The 22,022-nt window shown below is 41.0% G+C and overlaps 2 protein-coding genes across 5 annotated transcripts; one reads left to right on the plus strand and one right to left on the minus strand.

The window, feature by feature from the left end:
- The first annotated feature begins 657 nt into the window (after positions 1 to 657).
- Positions 658 to 15,004, plus strand: rab11fip1a (RAB11 family interacting protein 1 (class I) a). Of its 4 annotated transcripts, none has more exons than XM_035955844.2 (6): positions 658 to 1,375; positions 6,841 to 7,277; positions 7,412 to 8,324; positions 9,595 to 11,367; positions 11,728 to 11,803; positions 13,579 to 15,004. In XM_035955844.2, exons 1-6 carry the CDS (start codon positions 1,026 to 1,028, stop codon positions 13,780 to 13,782), a joined length of 3,753 nt encoding a protein of 1,250 aa, XP_035811737.2. In that variant the 5' UTR covers positions 658 to 1,025; the 3' UTR covers positions 13,783 to 15,004. The 4 variants fall into 4 exon arrangements, with proteins under 4 accessions (XP_035811737.2, XP_023143023.2, XP_035811738.2 ...); XM_023287255.3 differs by having other exon boundaries at positions 659 to 1,375; positions 11,728 to 11,833; XM_035955845.2 differs by lacking the exon at positions 9,595 to 11,367 and having other exon boundaries at positions 662 to 1,375.
- A 20-nt stretch (positions 15,005 to 15,024) lies between these two features.
- prlhr2a (prolactin releasing hormone receptor 2a) lies at positions 15,025 to 21,239 on the minus strand. Its single transcript, XM_023287258.3, has 3 exons — positions 20,976 to 21,239; positions 18,571 to 19,051; positions 15,025 to 17,672 (listed from the first exon to the last, which is right to left on the minus strand). The coding sequence occupies exons 2-3, from the start codon at positions 19,029 to 19,031 to the stop codon at positions 17,036 to 17,038; spliced, it is 1,098 nt and encodes a 365-aa protein (XP_023143026.1). The 5' UTR covers positions 19,032 to 19,051; positions 20,976 to 21,239; the 3' UTR covers positions 15,025 to 17,035.
- Positions 21,240 to 22,022: the final 783 nt, after the last annotated feature.

Raw genomic sequence — 22,022 nt, forward strand, 5'->3', positions numbered from 1 at the left:
GACTAGGTGAACAGATCAAATTTTCAATACTAAGATGCCAGTGTGGGACTGAATTTTTTTTTTCATCTTGCTTTGTTCTGTTCATTCATTGATTCCCATTTATACAATCTGACATAAAACGAACACACTGTTCCTTGAGTTCCTAAAAAACAGCAATACAACTGTCTTATTTATGTGCCAAAACATTCCACTTAATAATAAGATTAAAGAAAATTTAATGTGCACATCCATACCTTTTTTGCAAATGATTTTATATTTTATTTATTTTTAGCAAGAACAGTCTGAAAGATAAAGATATGTCTGTTTTTCTTAAGAAATGCCTTCTTCGAGAAATTTTAGAGCGGCTTATCATTTTACACCCAAAATAAAGAAACAAAAAAACTGAGTTGGTAGGCTTGTTCTATCTTGTATGACCCAAATTAGCATCACTGGTCTCAGTTCAGTGTTAATTGTTGTTCCGCTCAAGTCTCTGATGAGTTTTCCGAGGGTAAACTGATTCCTGATCAGTGGCTGTAAATACTAATTAACGGTCTGTGCTCTCTCTCATCTCCCTCCTCCTCCAACGTCCAATCACTGACGGACTTAAATAAACTGACAGATGCATTAGCCAATCGGGCAGCTCTAAATAGAGTATGGGTGGGAACTCACAACATCAGGGAAGTAGACTGTTAAACTCAGCGGAGGCAAAGCAAAGGAATTATGTTTATGAAAGCCTCTTAAAGAAGCTAGTCGCGCTGCTCTGAAGTCCTGGTTGGGCTCCCAGGACTAGTATAAGTTGGCTAACCAGATGTTAACTCAACTCAAACGCCATTAGAATTGTAGGTACAGCGTTTCCAAGAGGAGGGAGAAGTATTACGACATCAAACCGAGCTTCCTGAACTGAAGTGACCAAAACCAGGAGCCGCAGAGGACGCCGAAGGTGAAAAACAGAGTTCAGGAAAAGGTTAACCACCGGTCCGACGTGGTGAGATATTTATAGTAGTCAGTTCGGATTAACTTTTGGTGAAGCTTACGGGACTTTGGCGATGTCTCTGGCCGACCAGGGCCAGCGGTGGTTCCCTACGAGTGTCCAGGTAACGGTGCATCAGGCTCGGAACCTGCGTGTCAAGGGCAAGAATGGCACCAACGACTCGTACGCCATCATCCAGATGGCCAAAGACAAGTTTTCTACCTCCGTGGCTGAGAAATGTGTCGACCCAGTGTGGAAGGAAGAGGCTTCGTTTGACCTGCCGCTCTTCCACCCGGGAAACGCTGAGCGCTGCACGCTGTATATCACTGTAATGCACCGGCCTCAAGTGGGGCTCGACAAGTTCCTGGGCCAAGCCGTGATAAACTTGCTGAATCTCCATGACGACAAGTCTCGTAAAAAGACAGAGTAAGTGACCAGTGATATGTTCCTTGTCCATGCATAAAAATACACAGCCTGCTTGTTGTATTGTTTAAGGCGTCCACTCTTAGTTTGGGGTTGTGACTAAATGTTGCACAAAAGGTGTCTACTAGTTTAAGTAAAGTGTGAATGTATAAATGTAAAGTATTGTTTCTTCTCATAGTACAGTTTCAGCCTTGATTACAATGCACACACACAGAGCATAAGTAGTCCATGAAAAAAAACCTTTATTTCATCTTATAATGTAGTATAAACAACACCACAAAGCTTTAAATCCATACTAAATTGTCATCTATCATGAAACAGGTATGTAAACAAATGCTAAGTTGCTTTAACTACATGCCTCCCTCATGCTGGTATTCATTTAAATGTATTTCTTTACATTATTTTAAGCTGGCATTGCTTCTTCTGTTTCCTTCAAGAGTTTTATTTCACTGAATGGATAGCCTCCATATTTGTTATTTTGTAATGATTATCTTGCTTGTCCTTTTGTTGTCTCTGCTTAGCCTTGTCTAAGACGGCATTAACAAAGCTTTGGTAGTTTACAAATACTTTCCTGCTACTCTCCCATTTATCAGCTTACTTTATTCCATTACTGATTTGTTTTTTTCCATAAGTGTGAGTCATTTTACCCCTACTGTGTGAAGTCACCAGCAGTAGTTAAAATGTTGTTGATCAACAGAAAACTGTTTCATAACATTCACTGTTTCTTAAGTTGGAGTCTCATTTTGCGGAGTAGATCAACTGTGTGTAAATGTTCCTAGTAAGAAATTACTCAATATTAAATTGTGCAACAATACACAATTCACAGACTTTATATGTTTAAACTGTGAAACCTACTGTGAATTATACATTGAGTTCACTCTGTTTCATATTGGAAAAATAGATACATAAATGAATAATTCAGTCTTGTCACGGCACCTTTTTTGTGCATAGAGATATGACGTCATTAAAATAGGTCATTAAAGAACCACAAGCACGTTGATGGACTCGTTTTCCCCTCCTCCTTTTATTAGTGTCTGTTCAGAGAAGCACTGAACATTGAGCTGCTGATAAAAGACATGATTCCAATGTCTGCCTTGTCTGTCTTTGCTGTCTGAGACTTTTACTTTGTAAATTGGTGTCAAGCCAAATTTGTCACTGCCAACTCGATGGCAGACGCCTCTTTGGAAATCATCTTCTCACTTTGGTGCTGGTAATCCTGCTCATTTCTCAAGGCTGTTAGCTGACTTGTAGTACGTTTACTCACACCCAAATGCGTTACATGAATCGGGATGACATCTGTACTTTGGACGTAACATGGGCGTAACGTGGGTGTAAAAGGAGTCAAAATAAAACATCGCATTAGTGTTGAATTAGGATACACACACCCTCTTATGTAAGTGAAATGTTAAAAATACAAATGGTTTAATATAGACTCTGTCGTGTTCGTTCCACTCTGGTAAACCCTCGTCAGCATGGCTTTTAATTTGGAAGTGACCTTTGGTAAAAACTGAGTGAGCGAGAGGTTGTGAGTTCTCAGTAATCACTCAACCAAGGGCAGGCTTGATATGGTGCCAGAATGACTTCACTCACACAGTTATTGTTCCTTCATATCTGATATGCTATCTTGTGTTTGCTCTGCAAGTTCATACATGTCCTTGTCAAAGTTCATTCCTTGCCATTTCCTATGTTTGAGCTCCTTCGTTCTCTTTGCTTGTTTTGTTCTCTCCGTCTCTTTTAAGATCCACTATGTACACAGGGTATTGGATGTTGCTGTTTCTGCCTGAAGTAGTGGTGTGGTGTTAGATTACTATCCAGCTTTCCTGCGGTGCTGATATGGCGTGTGACATTGAAGACTTTGTTTTCCAGCTGAAAGGGAACGCTACAGTTGCCTCTAATACAAAGGAGTGAATCTGAGATGAAATGAGGTTTACAGTGGCCCATTTTAGTTGTTCAGAGTTGAAAAGTCAATTACTCTCACAAATAATCACGCATTAAACCTTATAACTATGTAGTAATCATATAATTATGATCTACTAATCTTTTCCTTACGATTTAGGATAATATTTGTTGTCTTAATGAGTCAGACTCTTTGGGAAAATCACATTTATACCAGGAATTTATTAGGCTTCAAATAAATAATATTTACATCTTTGATTAAACTACAGATGATTTTCCTGATTATTGAATCTGTAAAAATTCTTCTATATTGTGTTTCATGAAGCTACGTTATGAGGAATTGGTGATGCACAGTAACATTGTTCAGTATTACAATGATGATATGATTCGCCATAGATAAATATTAAATCTTTTAGTTCCTATATCTTTTTGCTTCAATAGGTACACTGCTCACATAGACCCCAACAATGTACTAGCCTGTGCCCACTAAATACAGAAATTAAATAATATCTTTTCAACATGATTTTTCTGAACAAATTTCACATAAATTCCTAACCGCTTCAACTGAAAATCTAATTTGAATATGACATTATAGATATAAGAAAACAAATTTCCTCCTCCTGCATCCTAAAAGTATTTCCTTCTAAGCTCAACAAGACATCTTTTGATCTTTATCCTTTTTCATCTTACCTTCACAGTCTCATTAAAAGCAGTTATTATGAGGGTAGCTGATGGTTTACTGGAGCTTCGTCTGATTGGTCAAATGGTGTGAATGCATGGTGCCTGTAAATATTATCATTTTTCTTATTGACTGCATCATAAGCAGACTTTTGCAATGTGGTTTCTGTGCCTACTGTCCAAAATGTGATATTTATAAAGAAAAGCAGAAAATTCTCACAATTTACAAGCTTAAATCTGTAAAAATGGCTTGAATCATTATTTCAATATGTAAATCAACGGATGGCTACAGCTGTAGATTTGTTTTTCCTCATTTCCTTCCCCTTCAAAGACAAACTGTAATGTTGCTGTAATTTGTTCGTCTCATGGTTCACGTCATAACGTGAGAAGCAGTAAGGAGGAGATTTGCAGCAGCTACATTTTCACACCAGGAACCTGAGGTCAGCCACAACAGCAGAATGCCTTTCTTCTAGCAAGACGTCATAATATTGGTGCAGAGCCAGAGAATTCATTTGTCCAGACACCTGAGACAACAATATTTATTTTGTAAACAAAGAGCACAGTGGCACTAAGTCGTTTCCCATCCTCAACATTTAGAATTACCTTCAGTCAATTCACACTGACCTTTCCAGGTGTGACAATAAGATAATTTTAAATGAGGTATTTTGATTTGATGATCATTGGAAACCTTTGAAATGTTTTGGTGCATGATGTCAGAGCGTGCATGACAATACCATTTTGATGCAACTCATCTGTCGTGCTCTCTAGTTGCACCTCATTAATATGTTGGCTGGACTCGTTCTGGCATCTACTCACTGGATAAACACGGGCGCTTTTGTTAATCATTAAACATAAAAGAGAAGCGCCCTTGACAGTTAACACAGGAACCTGTCCAGCAGGACCAGTGAGCACATACATCAGGGGCACGGCTCTCTGTTTCTGTCCAGACAATACAGAAGCTGAACTCCCTGACAGCGTGTTAATAAGCACAGAGATGCATTGTGTCTTCATTAAAGTGCACACCCTGCTTTCAGACAAGAACAACAAACCATTTCTTGATTGGCTTGAGAAAGTGTTATCTGTCTGTCCTTGGTTTTGCCCTGTGGTTTGTTTTGGTTAGTGACTGTTTGACTTCGTTTAGGGTGGGAGAGGAGGAATGTTTGAATCAGACTCAGTGTAACTTTCGTTACATCATGTACTGTACAGCACCTCCCTGTGTGTCTCAGGAATGTTGGTTCACTCCCATGCTTGTTTCCTGACTGTTATCCCCACAAGGGCCTGTCTTGATGTCTGCTGCATGGCAGGAAAATGAATGCTGCAACAGTAAACTCTAAACGAACTGCAGATAACTGTCTGGTTACTACCACACCATGTTTCATACAGTATACTTCACTTTATCTCTTCCAAAGGCAAACAGAACCTTAATAAGCTCCACATATTGTTGCACAAAATGATCAAAGAAGCATTCAAAGGGACATTTGCTTTAAGTGAAACAGTTGGAGGACTCTGATGTGGAACAAAAATGTTGAAAAGGTGAAAGGCTTGCTTCTGCTACCATATTAGTACATCTAATAATAGCAAGGCTTGAATTAGGAAGCCGAAAACACCCGTACGTAATGGCACTAATTGCTTGTTTTGGCTTGCTTTTAGATGGGGCTCTCCAGAACACTCTTACCTCTCCCTTGCAGACAATAAGTGCTGATCCTGTACAACAGAGAGGACATGAGGGGGAGACCCGAACAAAGCTCTAATTGTCAGGCTTTATCTACGGTTGGCATGGTAGTCCCAACAGGAACTGAAACAAGCTGTGTACTAGTTAATGATACTTATCAGTCTTAGGTCTAACAAGACAGAGCAAAGTAATGCCAAGAGATCTGAAGCATTTGAAGACGATGTCATTAGGAACCTGGTTATTTTTGGTCAGAATCCACTTACTTTTTGTAGATTGTTTTTATATTCATTTTGTGTGCAGTCTCTCATCCCACCTGAAGCGATCCTATCTTCAATGTTATAGGACCCACCCAAAGTCAAACTTGTGTCTGCAAGAGTAAACTTGTGACTAAGACATAGTTCTCTAATGAATAGTGCAAGCCTATAAGATATTTAAAATATAGTGATATACTGTAGATCATTTGTTAAGCTGTAATATGATCAACATTACTTTTCTGTTCATTTGCTAATTGTTTAATCCATTATTTTTTCTCACAATTACTCCAGTGTTAATGAGAATCTGGGTAAATGGACCGAAAAAAGAATAAAAAATGCAATTTATTTCCTATATTTATAAACAAATTAGTTTTCAACAATAACTCGTGAATAATTAACCTGTTAATCTATCTCAAAAAACTGCTCATCATAAGCTCTAACATAACTGCAAATCAGAAAGAAATATGAAGCAAATTATTACATTTGACATTAAGAATAAAACACGTGCATTTCTGCCTGATTATTGGATGAAATTATTCACGTGTTTCCTTGGAAGTTTGATGGATTTATTGTATTAATGTAATCTAAAATGTCCTTTTACATAACAAAAATCTGTTCCATGTTTTCAAATCTTTGTGTCTCAGATATTGCCACTTGAGTTTAATTGTTTCATGTGTTTTCTGCATAATTGAACTTCTGTCGTGCAATTTTTGAAGATGTAATATTCCTCCATAGCAAGGCAGCGGCTGACACAAAACTGCATTCACTAAGGACAAGTGAAAGTCTCAATTCTGTTAAGTAGGCCTTGAAGCATGACTGGGAAACTAAATTACCTGATAAAATGTGGGGTTTTTTTGCACATTATCAAAGTTCTGATTGAAAAATCCATTATTAACTCTTGAGAAAATTCCCGCAATATTCCAAAAACTCAATTTTGAACACCTGCTTGTTCTTTCTTTCATTTTCAGATGGTTCAAGCTGGTGGACAAGTCCGGAAAAGAGGACAAGGCGCGAGGGGAGGTGCTGCTCGATATCCAATTTATGAGAAACAACATGTCAGCTAGCATGTTTGACCTTTCTATGCAGGATAAACCACGCTCCCGCATCTCAAAGCTGAAGGACAAAGTCCGTGGGAAGAAAAAGGATGGTTTCTCTGACTCTGCTTCAGCTATTGTTCCCCCTGTCAGCCAAGTCCTCACCGACAGCGAAGGAGAGGCTGATGCACAGTCGCTCAATCATTCTCCAGGAGCAAAAAAGAAATCCAAGCTCAAAACCCTCTTTGCCCCCAAATCTAACTTGCAGCGCAACATCTCACAGTCCATGTCTACCCTGGGGACACTCCCTGAGAAGAATTCATCTCTCAGTGGCAGCCGCTCATCTGGCCTCAATGTAGACTCTCCTGACGGTAATTTAACCTTCTCCGTACTCTTCAGTGTGTGTTGACAGATCTGGTTTCCCTTCTGCTGCACAGTGCAAGTTAAATGGTGGTGTTTTGCATCTCAACAATGACATCATGTTTCCCTGTTTCTCCTCCCACAGTGAAAAAGAAATTCAAATTTCTGGGGCACAAGCGAACGGGCAGCTCTGACAGCAAAGTGTCGCTGGGTCCTTTCTCCCTACTGGGCCGCTCCAAGCAGAGCAACAGTGACCTGAACAACCTGTGCATCAACGGCAGCCACGTGTACACGGAGGAGGAAGAGCCCAAGAGTGGATCTACACTCAGTCTGAACAGCTCGGGCCAAGGTTCTGTGGAGGATGTCCGCAAACACACTTCTGATCTTTCAGCAGATTCCTTTAAAAGTGTACCTGTCCCCTCCCACAAGCAGGAGTCCGCAGACAGAGCTTTACTAGAGCAACAGCGCCATCAAGAGGAAGAGGAAAGAAGGCAGGCAGAAGAACGGCGCATAGCAGAGGCAAGGAGGCAAGAGGAAGAGGAGAAATACAGGGCAGAGGCCAAGAGACTGCAGGAGGAAGAGGAGCGCAGACAGCAAGAGGAGCAGGAGTGGAAGAGACGCTTCCTCGAGGATGAAGCAAGGAGGAAGAAACAGAAGGAGGATGAAGAGAGAAGAAAGCAAGAAGAAGAAAATCAGAAGCTCGAGGAGGAGCGTCGCAGGGCAGAGGAGCAGAAACGTCAAGAGGAGGCATCCATGAGTGACAGACTGTCAACTCTGTTTGGAATGATCAGAAAAAAGGAGGAGAAAAAGGAGGAGGTGCAGCAGCAAACTAAAGAGGATCTGCCCACCCCAGCCCCTCGCAGTGACTCGAGAGATCCGGATCCACCTGTCTCCCACCGGTTCACCAACCCGTTTGAGGATGTTCCTTTCAGCTCAGACCCTCCACCAAGCAGTAGTGAAAGCATAACCGACAATCAGAAAACCAGCCGCAACCCACAACCCCCCTCTGCCATGGTCTTCCTCAACCGCACTGCTAAAGTGTCTGCAGTCAAACCCAGGTAGGCCTTTTCTCATTTGGTTGCAGTGTACTCGTCAACAAGTTACTCTGCACTAATGTTATGTAATAATGTTGCTGTTACGTCAGTGTTATGATACTCAGGATGCTTTTGTTCGCTTGTAGTCACACACTTGCTTGACCGGAATTTGAATATCCACTTCAATTGTCCTGCAAGTGAAGCTGCACATACATTCACATTTGGGTAGTGTCTGCATTTTCTTCATCTAAAAGAAGACTCCACATTAGATGCAAAGGGGAAAAAAATTGGGTTTTTTTGCAACTGATATGAGGTACATATCAGTTTGAAATGCTATTTAAGAAAACCGAAACACTTGTTCTTGATTATTTCGTTTTTCTCTGCATCATGGCTGCCAACACTGAAACTTGAGAGTTCCACATCTTTCTGTCCTGCTCTGTTGTCTGTCTCGAATTACCAAAACTGTAAATTCCATCCGACGGTTGACGGACCTGTTGTACCAGTTTGTACAGATGAGAGTCTGGGTGTGGCTTGAGTTTGCGAAGATTTTGTGAAACAAGTTGTGGACTGAACAGAGCTCATAAGGAGTGACCGAGCCATAGGGCTGCTTTCTCCGTGAGTGGCCAGGGTGATTGGATTTAGTTTTTACATATTTTTTATAATTGTGAGTGGACTAGATTGAACTGGAATCATAATGGTAAGGAGAGTGTGCTTGTCTTTGCCATTGATCTTAACAGCATTTGTTGTGCGACAGGAGTTATGACATATTGCAGATTAACTGTCAAAGTTGTTTGTATCATTTAGTTGTGATAATATTTCTTACATTTTGGCGCTATATTGGTCTAGTTAATATGACCTAAGAAGAATGATCTCATTAGTGTGTACAGTCATTTCTTAGTGTGAGCAAGTCACAGCTAAAAATAGACACCAACTGCAAGGCATGTGAATATTAGACGTTTTGTCTGGATGTTGGCCATTGATATTGAACAGCAAAGCATTTTATGACCAAATTAGTTTTACATTTTTAATGGAAGGCCATTGTAGTGCATGAATGTGGTGCTGATCACAGATTATGCTCTATTTAAACGATTTGGGAAACTTGTTAGTGCCATTAGTTAACTAACAAATAGCTACATTAAGTGAGGTTGTAGGTGGGAATTTATTAGAGCTTTTATCAACTTGTTCACATGTAATATGCTGGTTAACTGGTGACGGGTTGTACATTGGTGAAAGTGACTTCGGGCAATGTTGCGGTCACACTGACCTGTAGGCCTTTGTTTTCACTCCTTGGCAGATTTACTCAGTCTTTGGAGTCTGAACCTGCTGACTGCCAAACTCCCAGCAGTCAGCTGTGTCCTTCCCCAACCAACTCTGAGTCTACCCTGTCTATTGTCCCGTCTGAATCCCCCGATACTTTCTCCAACCTCCACTCATCCCTGGCTCCACCACACATAAGTGAAAGCCTGTCTGGTTCTCCTCGTGGCAGCACAGAGGATTTGTCATCTGTGGAATCTTCACTCATCATGGCAGATCAGAAGAGAAGAGCGCTTCTACCACCCACATACCCTGCACAGGGGACACAAACTGGCGGCAGTCATGTTCCTAGAGAGATCAAGAACCCTGCATACGTGGAGGTTGATGGATCACAGCAAGGCAAAAAAATGTCTCTACCGCTTCCTGATTATGAAACCCTCTTTCCTCAGAAGAGGCACGGAGTGCAAGGGCAGACTCGGTGGGATCACATAATTGCTGAGGTGAATCAGAGGCATAGGGACTCTCCCCCTGAATTACTGGGTCCAGAGATGAGTGTGGATGCCCCAGAGGAGCTTAGCCCAAGTCCTAGGTCTTCAATAACAGAGGAGAGTCCTGCTGTGAGGCAATATCAGACACAACCTCGGGAGACCAAACCTGTTTCTACAAAAAAGGTAGCGGCCCCTGCTCCCCCTAAACCAGTGAGATCCCCATCCCCTCAGCCAGTAATAGATTTAAGTCAAAGACAAAGCCAGGCTGTTGCTCATCAATCTTTCACGAAGCCTACTCCCTCTGCAGTCCCAGCATCTGCAAAAACTAACACGTCAAGCAGAGGGACTTCCAGAGATGCAGCAAGGAAAGTGCTGCACCCTTCACCCGCTGCCACACCTGCACCCAGACCACCTAGCCAAGTGGACTGGGCTTCAACCCCATCAGATGAACAAGAAAAAGCACAAGTCACCATGAACAAGGAAGCACCCACAGCTAAACCCAGGCAAAGAAATAGTGGCAAAGAGCCAACGAAGGAAGAAGAATCAGCTGTGAACAGTAACACACAAAAACTGTCTAGTTTAGATACGAGCAACATGGACACAAAAGACAAGCAGACAAAGGAGAATTTTGTAGATTTTGACCCATTCCCCAGTACAGAGCTCCTGTCCAAAGACCCATGGGGACAGCTGAAGCCGATCCAGGAAGTAGACGACTTTTTTGTTGGCAATGTACAGAAAGAGCAGAAACCTGAAGATCAGGGAATGACAGCAGATGATCTAAATAAAATTTTTGATCAAGAAACACCATCAGACCCCTTTGCTAATTTTACTCGCAGGGATTCAGACAAACCCAGTGAATACAGGAGAACAAATGAAGATTTGAAGCAAGGCAGCCCTGTGTTCCAAAGAAGGAATTCACAGAGAGGAAAGAAGATTCCTCCAACTCCATCTCACTCAGAAAACAAGACTTTCATGTCTCAACAAGAACCAGCAAACAAAGTAGGAACAAGCTTACCCACAGCCAATCAAGAATTCTCCTTGATAGATGTCACTAGTGGGCCAGTCACACTGCAGCCTCAAGCTGAGGTGAAAACACAAAACAGTTTTTATGTCGCAGAGGATCCATTCGGAGCTGAGCCTTTTACTGTCCCCTCAGCTGTGACTTCCTCACAACCCATCCAGGTAGTTATGGAAGAAGCAGCATATCAGGCAGGAGGCTTGTCTGGGGGAAAGTCTCCTTTGCGAGCATGGGTGTCCCCCTCTGAAGTTCAGGCTGTCAGTACTCAGAATAGCAATGGAGGTGGACTAGCCGTACCTCCACGCAGGTGAGATTGAACAGGCAATTTACAAAGTCTATTCTTGTGGTTTATCTCAACTTGCATATGAAAATGCTGCGTTGCTAATGGTGCTGTTACATCGGGAGGTAAATAAGATGTTGGGATTTATCTTGGGTTTGACTATTTTGAAACTTTCTTGGCTACTTTCCTCACACTGGGTTCAATGGAATCATCGAAGATTAAAAAAAATAAAAACCCACTACATTACATGGTTTAATCCTTTTCTCCTGCTTTTAACCTTTCTTTATTATTTTTTGCGAAGGTTCTGTACTTATTTTTCTACTTACCTGCTGTGAGCTTTGTTGTCTCCTTGTGGGCTTAATAATAATGCTTACCCTTTCTTCACAGGCCTCATCCTGTGAAGCCCATGAGCTCAGCTGAGAGCCAGCATCCCATCAGCACGCCTGCTGTGAAGGAGATAAAGGTCCGTGACATTGCATCAGGGAAGACAAAGGTACTGTCATGTTGACATCTTTATATATATATATATATATATATATATATATATATATATATATATATATATATATATATATATATATATGAAGAGTAGGTTAATTAGATTGTGCTGAAGGAGGAATTGTGGGTGAGATAACTTACAATATCTTTTCAACCTGTAGCATAATCTACGTCATGCATATTTAGAAGTGGTATCTTTTCTGAATGTGTGCCAGGAGTAGCTCAGACTGGAGGCATTCTTTTCAGGCTATCTGTATGTCCGTTTCACTAAACCACTAAACACCATTCACCATTCCACTAAACATCACTAAATATCGTATGAATGACTGGAGGGAATTTCTTCAAACCTGGCACAAGGTTCACATGGACTCCGGGATGAACCGTTACATTTTGGTGGTCAAAGGCCACTGTGACCTCAAGCCCATCCCATTCTTGTGAACACGATAAATCAAGAAATTCGGGATGAAATTTTTTACATCTGGTGCAAACATTTACTTGAAATCAAGGATGAAGTGATTTGAGGGGCTGGTCTGAATAGCAATTTCTGGGCTCCAGATATTCGGGCCCAATTAATGACGAATATCCGAATATTTAGCTCATCCGGGGAGGGGGGTGCCGGGGCTGGCATGTAACGACAGAATATTATTCATTTATTTATATTATTTGTTTCTTTATTTACTATTACGGTAAAGGGCATTTAAACAAACTCAAATACAAATTAAATACTACTTTTGAAAATGACACATTTACCTAATGAACTATATCACATTAACAATATTAATATTGATATAATATATAAATAAGACAGGTCGTGCAAAATGATAGCCTATATTTACAAGAATGGACATTTCCATAAATTAAATGTAAACAAGAGAAGTAGTGCAATGAAACAGCGACATATATTTACAAGACTGGACATTTCAGTAGCCTACCTACACTGTCGTCATGTTATATACCAGGAAGATGAGCAGATCTACATCCGAGTATTTGGATCTCAAAATTAATATTCGGATACCACCACGATGACCTAATATTCGGATATTCGGGTCCAGCCCTAGTGATTTCATTTTGAGATTTAAAGACCACTGTGACTTCACAAAGCACATTTTTTTGCCTTAACTCAAAAACTTATACACTAATTGTGACAAAATTACACACAAATGTCTTAAAAAATGATGAAACAGTCAAAAGTTGAGTTTGGCCAGACAGAAGTAAATTGTAACTCGATTAGTTGGTGAAGGCCTACAAGCACAAAGCAGCAATTCTAGTTTGAGTTAAACACCAGACATTTTCCTCAAAGTGTTAATTTGATGAAAAACAATGCCAGTTGGCAGCTCCGAAGCCACTAATTTTATGCGTCTGAAATCTTGTGGCAGTCTTGTGGCAAAAGAGACAACGGTCCACTTATCTTGCTTTTCGACTCAGCAGATGGCGTTATGCTCAGTTGTTAGAAACTGAGAAAAATTCCATCTGCTATGAAGGCAGTAATGCGTGGCTTAGAGCTTTGGAATAATAAGTAGCTGGGCGTACTGTAATTAAATATTTAGTCAAAAGTGTAAATATGCAAATACAGTAAATACGGTTATGAATGTAACCCTGTATCTGTTAAAAAAAAAACAAAAAGTTTTACGGATTGTTTTCTCTTGGGGCAAATCCACACTGTTAACATTTCAGTTCAATACATAACTAAGTTTTAATGAGAATGCATTTGCTGTATTCACTCGTCTTCATTCCCCTCAGGTGGGAAACTCAGCGGAAAGTGGCCCTTACACTCAGCTGACACAGGAAGAGTTGATCACGCTGGTGGTGAAGCAGCAAGCTGACTTGTCCAAGAAGGACGCCAAGATCGTTGAGCTGGAGGAGTACATAGACAACCTGCTGGTGCGCGTTATAGAGGAGCAACCCAGCATCCTGCATGCCCTCAACGCTACCAAGCCAGTGTGAGATAACGTCACCTGGAAGAAGACAGCCCCACTAAAGGACTCAGCTGTATTTCTTGTGTGTGTGTTTTTACTGTTGAAACACAATCTTCATGAAGGTCTTGGAGCAAATGCACTTTTTTAGTTCCAGAGTCAAACAGGTTTGCTGGAAAATTGTCTCTGAAGTAATAACATTTGGTGATCCATAACACGCTAGTAGGAAATCTTTATATAAGCAAATGAATGTATTTACTTTGACACTAAGGTACTGCAATTTGCTTTAAAAGCTTATTAGGTGATAATATATTTAGAATTTTGATTTATATACCATACTTGATGAAACCTGGGTTGAGCTTTATTTAATATACTTAAAATGTGTAAAGAAGTGTTTGTTTTTTTTTAAACTATTTTCTGGCCTTTTTACTCTTTGTGTAGTGTATAACTTCATGCTGTGTGGTGAATGATCATATTTAGGATGTCGTTCAGCCACTTGACGTTCATGGATCCTTTCCCCTGCCACTTAAGTCTTATTTTTTAATTTTCTTTGTGCATGTATTATTTTGACCACATAATTAAAATGTATCCTTTTGTGCTCACCACAGTGGAATGTCACCTAATCTAGTCCTTAAGAACATATTGTGCCTATTGTTGCTAGATAAGGTGGTATTTAGATAAACCAGCAGCAATGACGAAGAGCTACCTGCTGCTATTTACTGTACATAGTTTGAATAATTCGTTACTGCATTTCTTTTCCGTCTTCTTGTTGTTTTGTAGTCTGTGCACAGTTTTAAAATATCAAGCGAGCAATAGTACAGAATCCAGTTCTTCTTAAATGAATGATTTTGATCACTGTGATATTTGTGTTGCATTTATGAAATAAAAACCAAGCGATAATCAGAAGCTAAGGAACAGTAATCAGCTCAGTTTCAGTGATAGCCAGCCTCGTCTTTGTATTTGAACTACACTAATGAATGCCTTTGCAAACTAAAGCTGTTTAATGTCTTGGCAGAAATTATAGCAATATTAATCCTCAGAATGTACAGACCTGTGCCTTCAAACTCACTTTTGTGACTGTTATGTATGGATTGCTGAATAAAGAGTTGTTGGATGCCTCATCATAGAACAAGCAGCCTGATTTATCGGGTGTGACACAAAATCTATACTCAGTTGATGTGTAAACGTTTGAAAGCAGAGATGCTGAGCGACATGGGTTTACGTATTTGAAATAAAGACTAGTTTTGTCACCAGGTGCTTTGTATAAGTGGTCATTTACAATTATGCATTCAGAAAGAAATCTACAAACATACCGAGATGAAAAATTGTGTACATAATAAGCATTTGGAACGCAAACAATCTATATTTCATTGACTATTTCAGCTGAATCTTTAGAAGATATGTGTTTTCACACTTCTAGCAGTTGCATTTTATAAGTTTCTTGTGTAATATATACAGTATAATCCAGGGCAGCAAAGATGGTAAACACATGTTGCCATAGAAACATACATAGCATGTTTTATTGTACACATTGGCTGCTTTTCAGGCCAAGTAGCAATACATTAGAATATGTTTTTTCATGTGTAAATGACTGGAAACAACATTTAAACAACAGGCTGTCAAATACAAATGTAAATGAGGCTGTATCGCAAAATGCGTAAAAGAAAAGCATTTCATACATTTTCAGTCCTTACAGTGTATAGAGGAATAGGTGGGCTACATCTCCTTTTAATGGAAAAGCTAATGCAGTACACTATTGTTGTGAATAGAATATGTTCAAGAGCCTATAGTTTTTATTATTTTCAACAAATCCCATTTGTATGTTTTGAAAACAATAAACCAATAATGAGTTGAAACATTAAAATATTTTTTTCAATGGAGTTACCTCATATGAAAGAGGCATATCAAAGATAAGTCACATGGTTTATAAAAGACGGACTTCTCAAAGTGATTGCATCTTCACGTACACACATGGCAGGCAATGGTCAGTCAACTGCATTGGAAAATTAAAGTGAACTCCACAGATTTTTATTTATTGTTTTAACTCAATATGTGTTGAGATTACTTGCAGATATGTGTATAAAAAGTTGTGCCACATCTTTCCATGATCTTAAAGGAAGCAAAGTCAAATAAACTGCCTCAAGTAATGTAACCAGACGTAGTGCAGACTGAGTCTAGTGGCTACAAGTTTGGAAATTAAAAGGCTCTGGTTATGTGGATTTAAAACTAGACCTCTGCAACTGCTGTGTTACAGGTTGATCACTGCAGAAGCACAGTGCATAGACAGTGATTCTACACAGTGAACATGAGCTCTGGGGAACAGACTGCAATGCAAACTGCTGGAATCAGGCTCAGCAAGGTCAAGAGTAATGCCAACATGAAGAGCACTAAAAAAGAATATCACAACCAGTGTTCATCTCCAATATTATGCAGGGAAGCTGTTAAAATATTAAGATTTATAAACAGGTTTTGCTATGTTTGTCAAAGCAACAGCGCTTCTGGTTCTGGATCATGAGGAATATATTCATTTCTACCAAGTTTGAGTTCAGTAATTGGGAGCTGTGGTCACACGCTGCAAAGATTTGTGGATGAATCTTTTAAATCAATCATTTTAATGAAGTGATTCTAGTGAACTGCTCACTACATCAGCTTTGCTTGAAGGACACATGAACAGCTGCTAGTAACACACCCAAATCTTTGACCAGATTTTGGTGGTTGAGTTCCCTTTGTTTCCAGATCTCCCCCAAATCACCTCAGCTGGCTCCTTTTGACACAAAGGAGTTCCCTAATGGATATCAGAGCTTCTTACCCTACATCTAAGCCTGAGCCCACCCTACAAAGGAAAACCATTTCAGCCACTTGCATCTGATCTGCATTATCATTCTATCTGTCTCCACCCAGAGTTCATGGCCATTGTACAGGGTTGGAATGTAGACCGACTCCTAAACCAAGAGCTTTGCTGCCTTGGCTCAACTGCACCAATCAGTCTGTCCATCTCACATGCCATTTTGCATCACTTATGAATGAGATCCCAAGATACTCAAACTCATTTGTTTGTGCCATCGGCTCATCTCAACTCAAGGCACCAAGATTTGGTAAGAGGGAAAAACCCCTCTGCAGCACAAATCTAAATCAGTGGAGTTCTCCTTTAAGCATAATAGTAAATATCAGGGGAAACTTTCTGACATGTACTAAATTATTTTACGTAAAAGCCAGATCACCATGCAGCAATGGTCACATTATCCTGTGATGAGTGTGTTTTTACAGCATAAAACACGGGAGCTTCACAAAACCACGCTGGCTGTTGCACAGTTGTTGGCCGAAATGCCAATGCGACGGCGACATGTGAACATTTTGCGCAGCTCAGCACGGAAGCGGCCATGCAGCCAGGCGTAGAGGAAAGGGTTACAGCAGGATGAGCTCATCGCACACAGATGACACAGCAGCTGAATGAGCAGAAAGTACCGCTTGTCGATCAGATCAATGTCAATGTCACGCAGAACATTGAACACACTGATGGGCATCCAGCAGATGCCAAATGCTGCCACCACCAGGCTCACCAGCCGGAAGGTCTTGCGTTTGCGCATGCGCTGGGCCTCGGCCTGGCTCTGGGTGTGGTGTCCAGGCACGACACAGTTCCGCAGTTTGACAGAGATGCACAGGTAGGAGATGCAGAGCGCTGACAGAGGCAGAACGTAGGTGATGAAGAGGGTGCTGTAGGCGTAAGCCAGCCGCTCCCTCTCCTGGCCCATCCAGAACTCCTCGCAGATGGTGAAGCCTTCCTTCTTGAACTCCACATGGTAGGTGTGAGCCACAGCCGGAGCCACCAGGCCACAGGACAGCAGCCAGATCCCAGACAGGAGGTAGGTGCACGCCAAGACTGAGATGCGCTTTTTCAGAGGGTGCACTGTGGCATAATATCTGCGAAGAACCACAGCAAAGCAGTTAGACGAGATGGATAGAAAATGGTGGAGTGAAGCAGAACAACATTCACCAGTAGTACACACAGACTGCCTAATGTAATCAGTGATGAAGTGGCAGTTTATATGTATATCATAATCAGCTAGATGAATATTAAATCCAGTTCAGCTCTTCCAATGCATCCAAGGGCAACAAATAAAGCAGGATTTGTGCTACCAAGCAAGAAATGTATTATAGCCTAAAAAATATCATCCTTTCTGTGCTTCACCCAGACAGATTTACACTTAAACTCAAAGGACGGATTAGTGCACAATAACACTTCAGAGCAGCAGAATACTGTGAGCAGCCACTAGAGAAACACTATTAATCACATACACCCTTTGAATCTTCATTTACAGTCTTGGAGCGCAGTAAGAAAAGCACCTCAACATTTATTCACCTTGAAACATCTCAAACATTACTTAAAGGGATGTCACATAGCACTGTTCAGCGCCTGTATTAGAGTGAGATTTTAGGGGGAAATGTGGCCCAATTTACTGAGACGTGCTCAGAATGCAATCACAGATATCTTCTGAGCTGGCCAAAGAATCCACTATATTCAGGTGTTGCTTCTGCAATCATATGCAATTTTCTTCAAGTGGCAGTGACGTTCATTGTGAGATATTCTGCGCAGCATAAATTCTATATTTAGGTGTAGTTTATAAATGGGTGACTAAAGGTGTTTGCATAAATGCCGCAATCTGAAAATCTTCCACTTCAGTGCTTTTTTGCTTTTCTGATCATTCATTATGGGATATGTCAGCAGGAAGTTAGATGCATGTAAATAAAGTTCTACAGAAATCCTGTACAAGTTTACTTACAGAGTTTATCGACAGTCCTCTGGCTCTCTGCTACTTACCTGTCCACACCGATGGCAGTGAGAGTGAAGACCGACACGTACACCGTCACCGGCTGGATGAGGTACACCAGGTAGCACATGAAGCGGCCAAAGACCCAGCCATGTGGGTTGAAGGCGTACGCCAGCGTGAAGGGGACACACGTGGCACACATCAGCATATCAGAGAAGGCCAGGTTTCCAATGAAGAAGTTGGTGACATTGTGCATCTTGCGAGTGCGGCAGATGACATAGAGGAGCAGATAGTTGCCAAAGACGCCCACCAGGGCCACCAGAGCGTAACAGGGAATGATGAGCAGCTTGAAAGACTGCAGCAGCTCCACGCCCACAAACTGGGAGCTGCGCTTGGAGGAGCCGTTCTGCAACGCCACCTCAAACACCTGACCGCTGTCATTCCCATTCACATCAGGCATCACATATGGGGGGGTGAGCTCTGCTGCCCAGCCGCTGCCTGTGTCCTCCATCCCAACAGGACGGCGTCAATCTGGAGAGGTGAAATTATCCCCATTACAAAGTGCAATGCACAGTGGAATATCACACACTGCCAAGACAACAATATGCTGATGAAGTAACAAACAGGGGAATTCGATTCATTCATTTCTGCAGACGCATGCGTGCAGTTTGTTAGAATTCAATTACACTGGTTGGAATTTTTCCTTTTATTTTAATCCTTTGTGACTTCAGATAAGCCAAACAGTTTCACGAGCCAGTTCTTCTGTCCAATTATGATTCTTCTATCTGCCATCAAGCGTTTTTCAGTCCTCAGGAGCTCTAAAAATGAAACACAATGTACTAACAGTAACTGTCTTTTGCCAGAATACAGCACAATTATCTTGGCCAGCTGTCTGTAGACTCTGCCACAGAGACGTGTTTTTCTTCTAGTTTAAAGCCTTAAATGAATGGGGGTTATTAGTCTAGTGTAATTCTGATTTCAAGCAGGCTTAATATCTTCTACCTGCTTCTATCTGCTTTTCTCACCTCGAGCCAGGTGCGTTTCAGTCATTTCAGAAAAACTTAAAGACTGAATTTTATAATAAATGTTGCTGCATGACTCAGACCTGCTCTGCACTAACACTAACACACTGCACTAATTTATCCATACACTGTACATGTGCAGTGACAACACGTACAGCACAGGAGGTGTTGCTTCCAGCTGAATCAGTCCCATTCAGCTATATTTAACCCAACTGAGGAAATTCAGAGAACACATAATGATAACATAATTGCACGGCAGCATGAAACTACATTCAGAGCTGCTGGTGTGTTAAATATCCTCAGCAGTGACACTTTTGGCCCAAGCTTGTGTTTTGAGTGTCTGTACAGATCTGCTGAAGATACTGATTCAATTTAAAACCTGCTATGCAGTTTGCAGAACTTATGAATTGACTTGAAATATTGATCTCTGTGCCAAATGTGGATGAGATAAAACTGATGAAAAATGACTTTCTTATCACAGCAACTGCCAGAAAATATCAGTGGAGAGACAGATTCCCCCCCAAATGTCCTCAAGTGTCACAGTCTTAGCAATAGCAGCTGATAAAATACTTGACATTACCAGTCCAGAACATCCACTGGGTATGTCTCAAAAGAAAAATAGAACACAATTCAAACCATTTAACCATTTAACTGTTACAGCTTGTAGATTTTGTTAGATGTAAATTTATTTCCCCAGTATTTTTCAGTGCTATTTGCAGCTGTTGCCTGTGTTATTTTCAACCCCATCTAAATTCTGATATAATTTCAACCTGTAGATGCAGGCTACAGGTTGCAGCTGGATCGACACCACATATTATCAGCCTAAATGCTCATGAAGGCAAATGAAAAAGAAAAATAACACGTTCTTTAGTGATTTCGTTCATTACTGATAAGAACGATTCTGAAAGAAGTGCATTTTTGATTGATTGATTACGCAGGAAAAATGCAAAATAAATATAGGTTAAGTATGTGATTTTTGGATCCCAACTCATCTGATCTGCCAAGAAGAGAATATTTGTTTCAATCTGTCGCCGTAAGGAACACTGCTTCCTTGCTGCCAAGTAAAATTAATACATATCTAGTGTCAGCGCTATTGTGATATCATATAATGACATTTCAGTTTAACATTTCATATTATTGCCAAAAAGAGACTGGGGCAAAATCCCACGACGCAAATAGAAGCTTGATCAGGTACAGAAAGTGTCTGACATATAAAGAGCTATTTAAAACCCTCTACAGTCAAGTAACTTTAAAGATTTAATAGGAGAGAGAGACAAAGAAAAAAACCAAACATTTTGACGCGCGTCCGCATCATTTCCATCTTTCTCTTTTCATCTGAAATCCTCGATGTGCTGACTTTTAGTTAGGTTTCAGTAAAATTATATAACGCACAAATCTCGCATCTCGGACGGCTGACAAAGTAGCACACTTACCCGACGAAGATTTCTCAGCTTTAAGATGCGCAGTACGAGCGCAGAGGATATCCAGCGCGGAGCTCCTGTGCGCCTCTGGAGAGATGCGCGCTGCTTCTCACACAAATGAACGCGTGCAGGTTTGTGAGCAGCAACTGTAGCCATGCAGCCGCCCTCTGAACCTTTCATCAGTACGTACAGAGGTGCGTTATAATTACTAATATGACTGTCTTCGTTGAAAGCAGTGTGTGTGTGTGTGTGTGGGTGTGTGTTGCCAGGTTATCAAAGGGGGCTGCCCGGCTGGAATTACTCGCCTTTATTAAACCTGACTGACAGCTCTGATCACTGAAGGAGCTCCTGACACCAAGTGCCTCCGTAGAAGGTAGTTTAACAAGTAAATCCCGAAAGAAGTCATGCACAGAGAGTCTCCTACAATACCTGCAGCATAAAGAGAATTTACAGTTCCAGCTTCTCGAGTCCAAGTTGGTGCTAATGATTGCTGTTATTAAGGATTGCCATTTTAAAAAATCACAGTTATAACTCACAAGTGAAGCAGATTTTTTTTTTATTTTTTATGCCCATTCACAAAAGGTCACACTCCAATCAGGATTAATGCCACACAACTGCCACAGTGGCTCTTAATGCTTGAACCGTCACCCTTTTTATGGTCACAAATATTTGTAAAAGGGACACAGGGGCACAGTGATAAGAAAGTGACGTAATGTCATGTTGAGAGGCCTTTGTGTGGAGGACAATCAGAGATGGCGCTCTTAAGGCACGGGGCTTCATTTGTGCAAAATGACTCGCTGTTCTTTAATGGATTGCTTCTGAATCATCAGCTTAGCGTGAAGCCAGATGACCAGGCCTGGTAGTGGGAGGAGATCCTGATGTGAAGTTCATTTTGGATGTTGTATACAGTGAGGTTTTGCCATGTTTCTAAGAGTTTGATTGTAATCAGTGGAGGTAAGTCCTCCTCAGTTTCTGCAGGAGACGTAACTTCTTGACCCCCAAACTAAGGTCTGAAGAAGCCTCTTGGATGAGAGGTGAAACATCTTCAGGAACCTACAG

The sequence above is a fragment of the Amphiprion ocellaris genome, chromosome 6, assembly GCF_022539595.1.
Source record: "Amphiprion ocellaris isolate individual 3 ecotype Okinawa chromosome 6, ASM2253959v1, whole genome shotgun sequence".
NCBI lineage: Eukaryota > Metazoa > Chordata > Actinopteri > Pomacentridae > Amphiprion > Amphiprion ocellaris.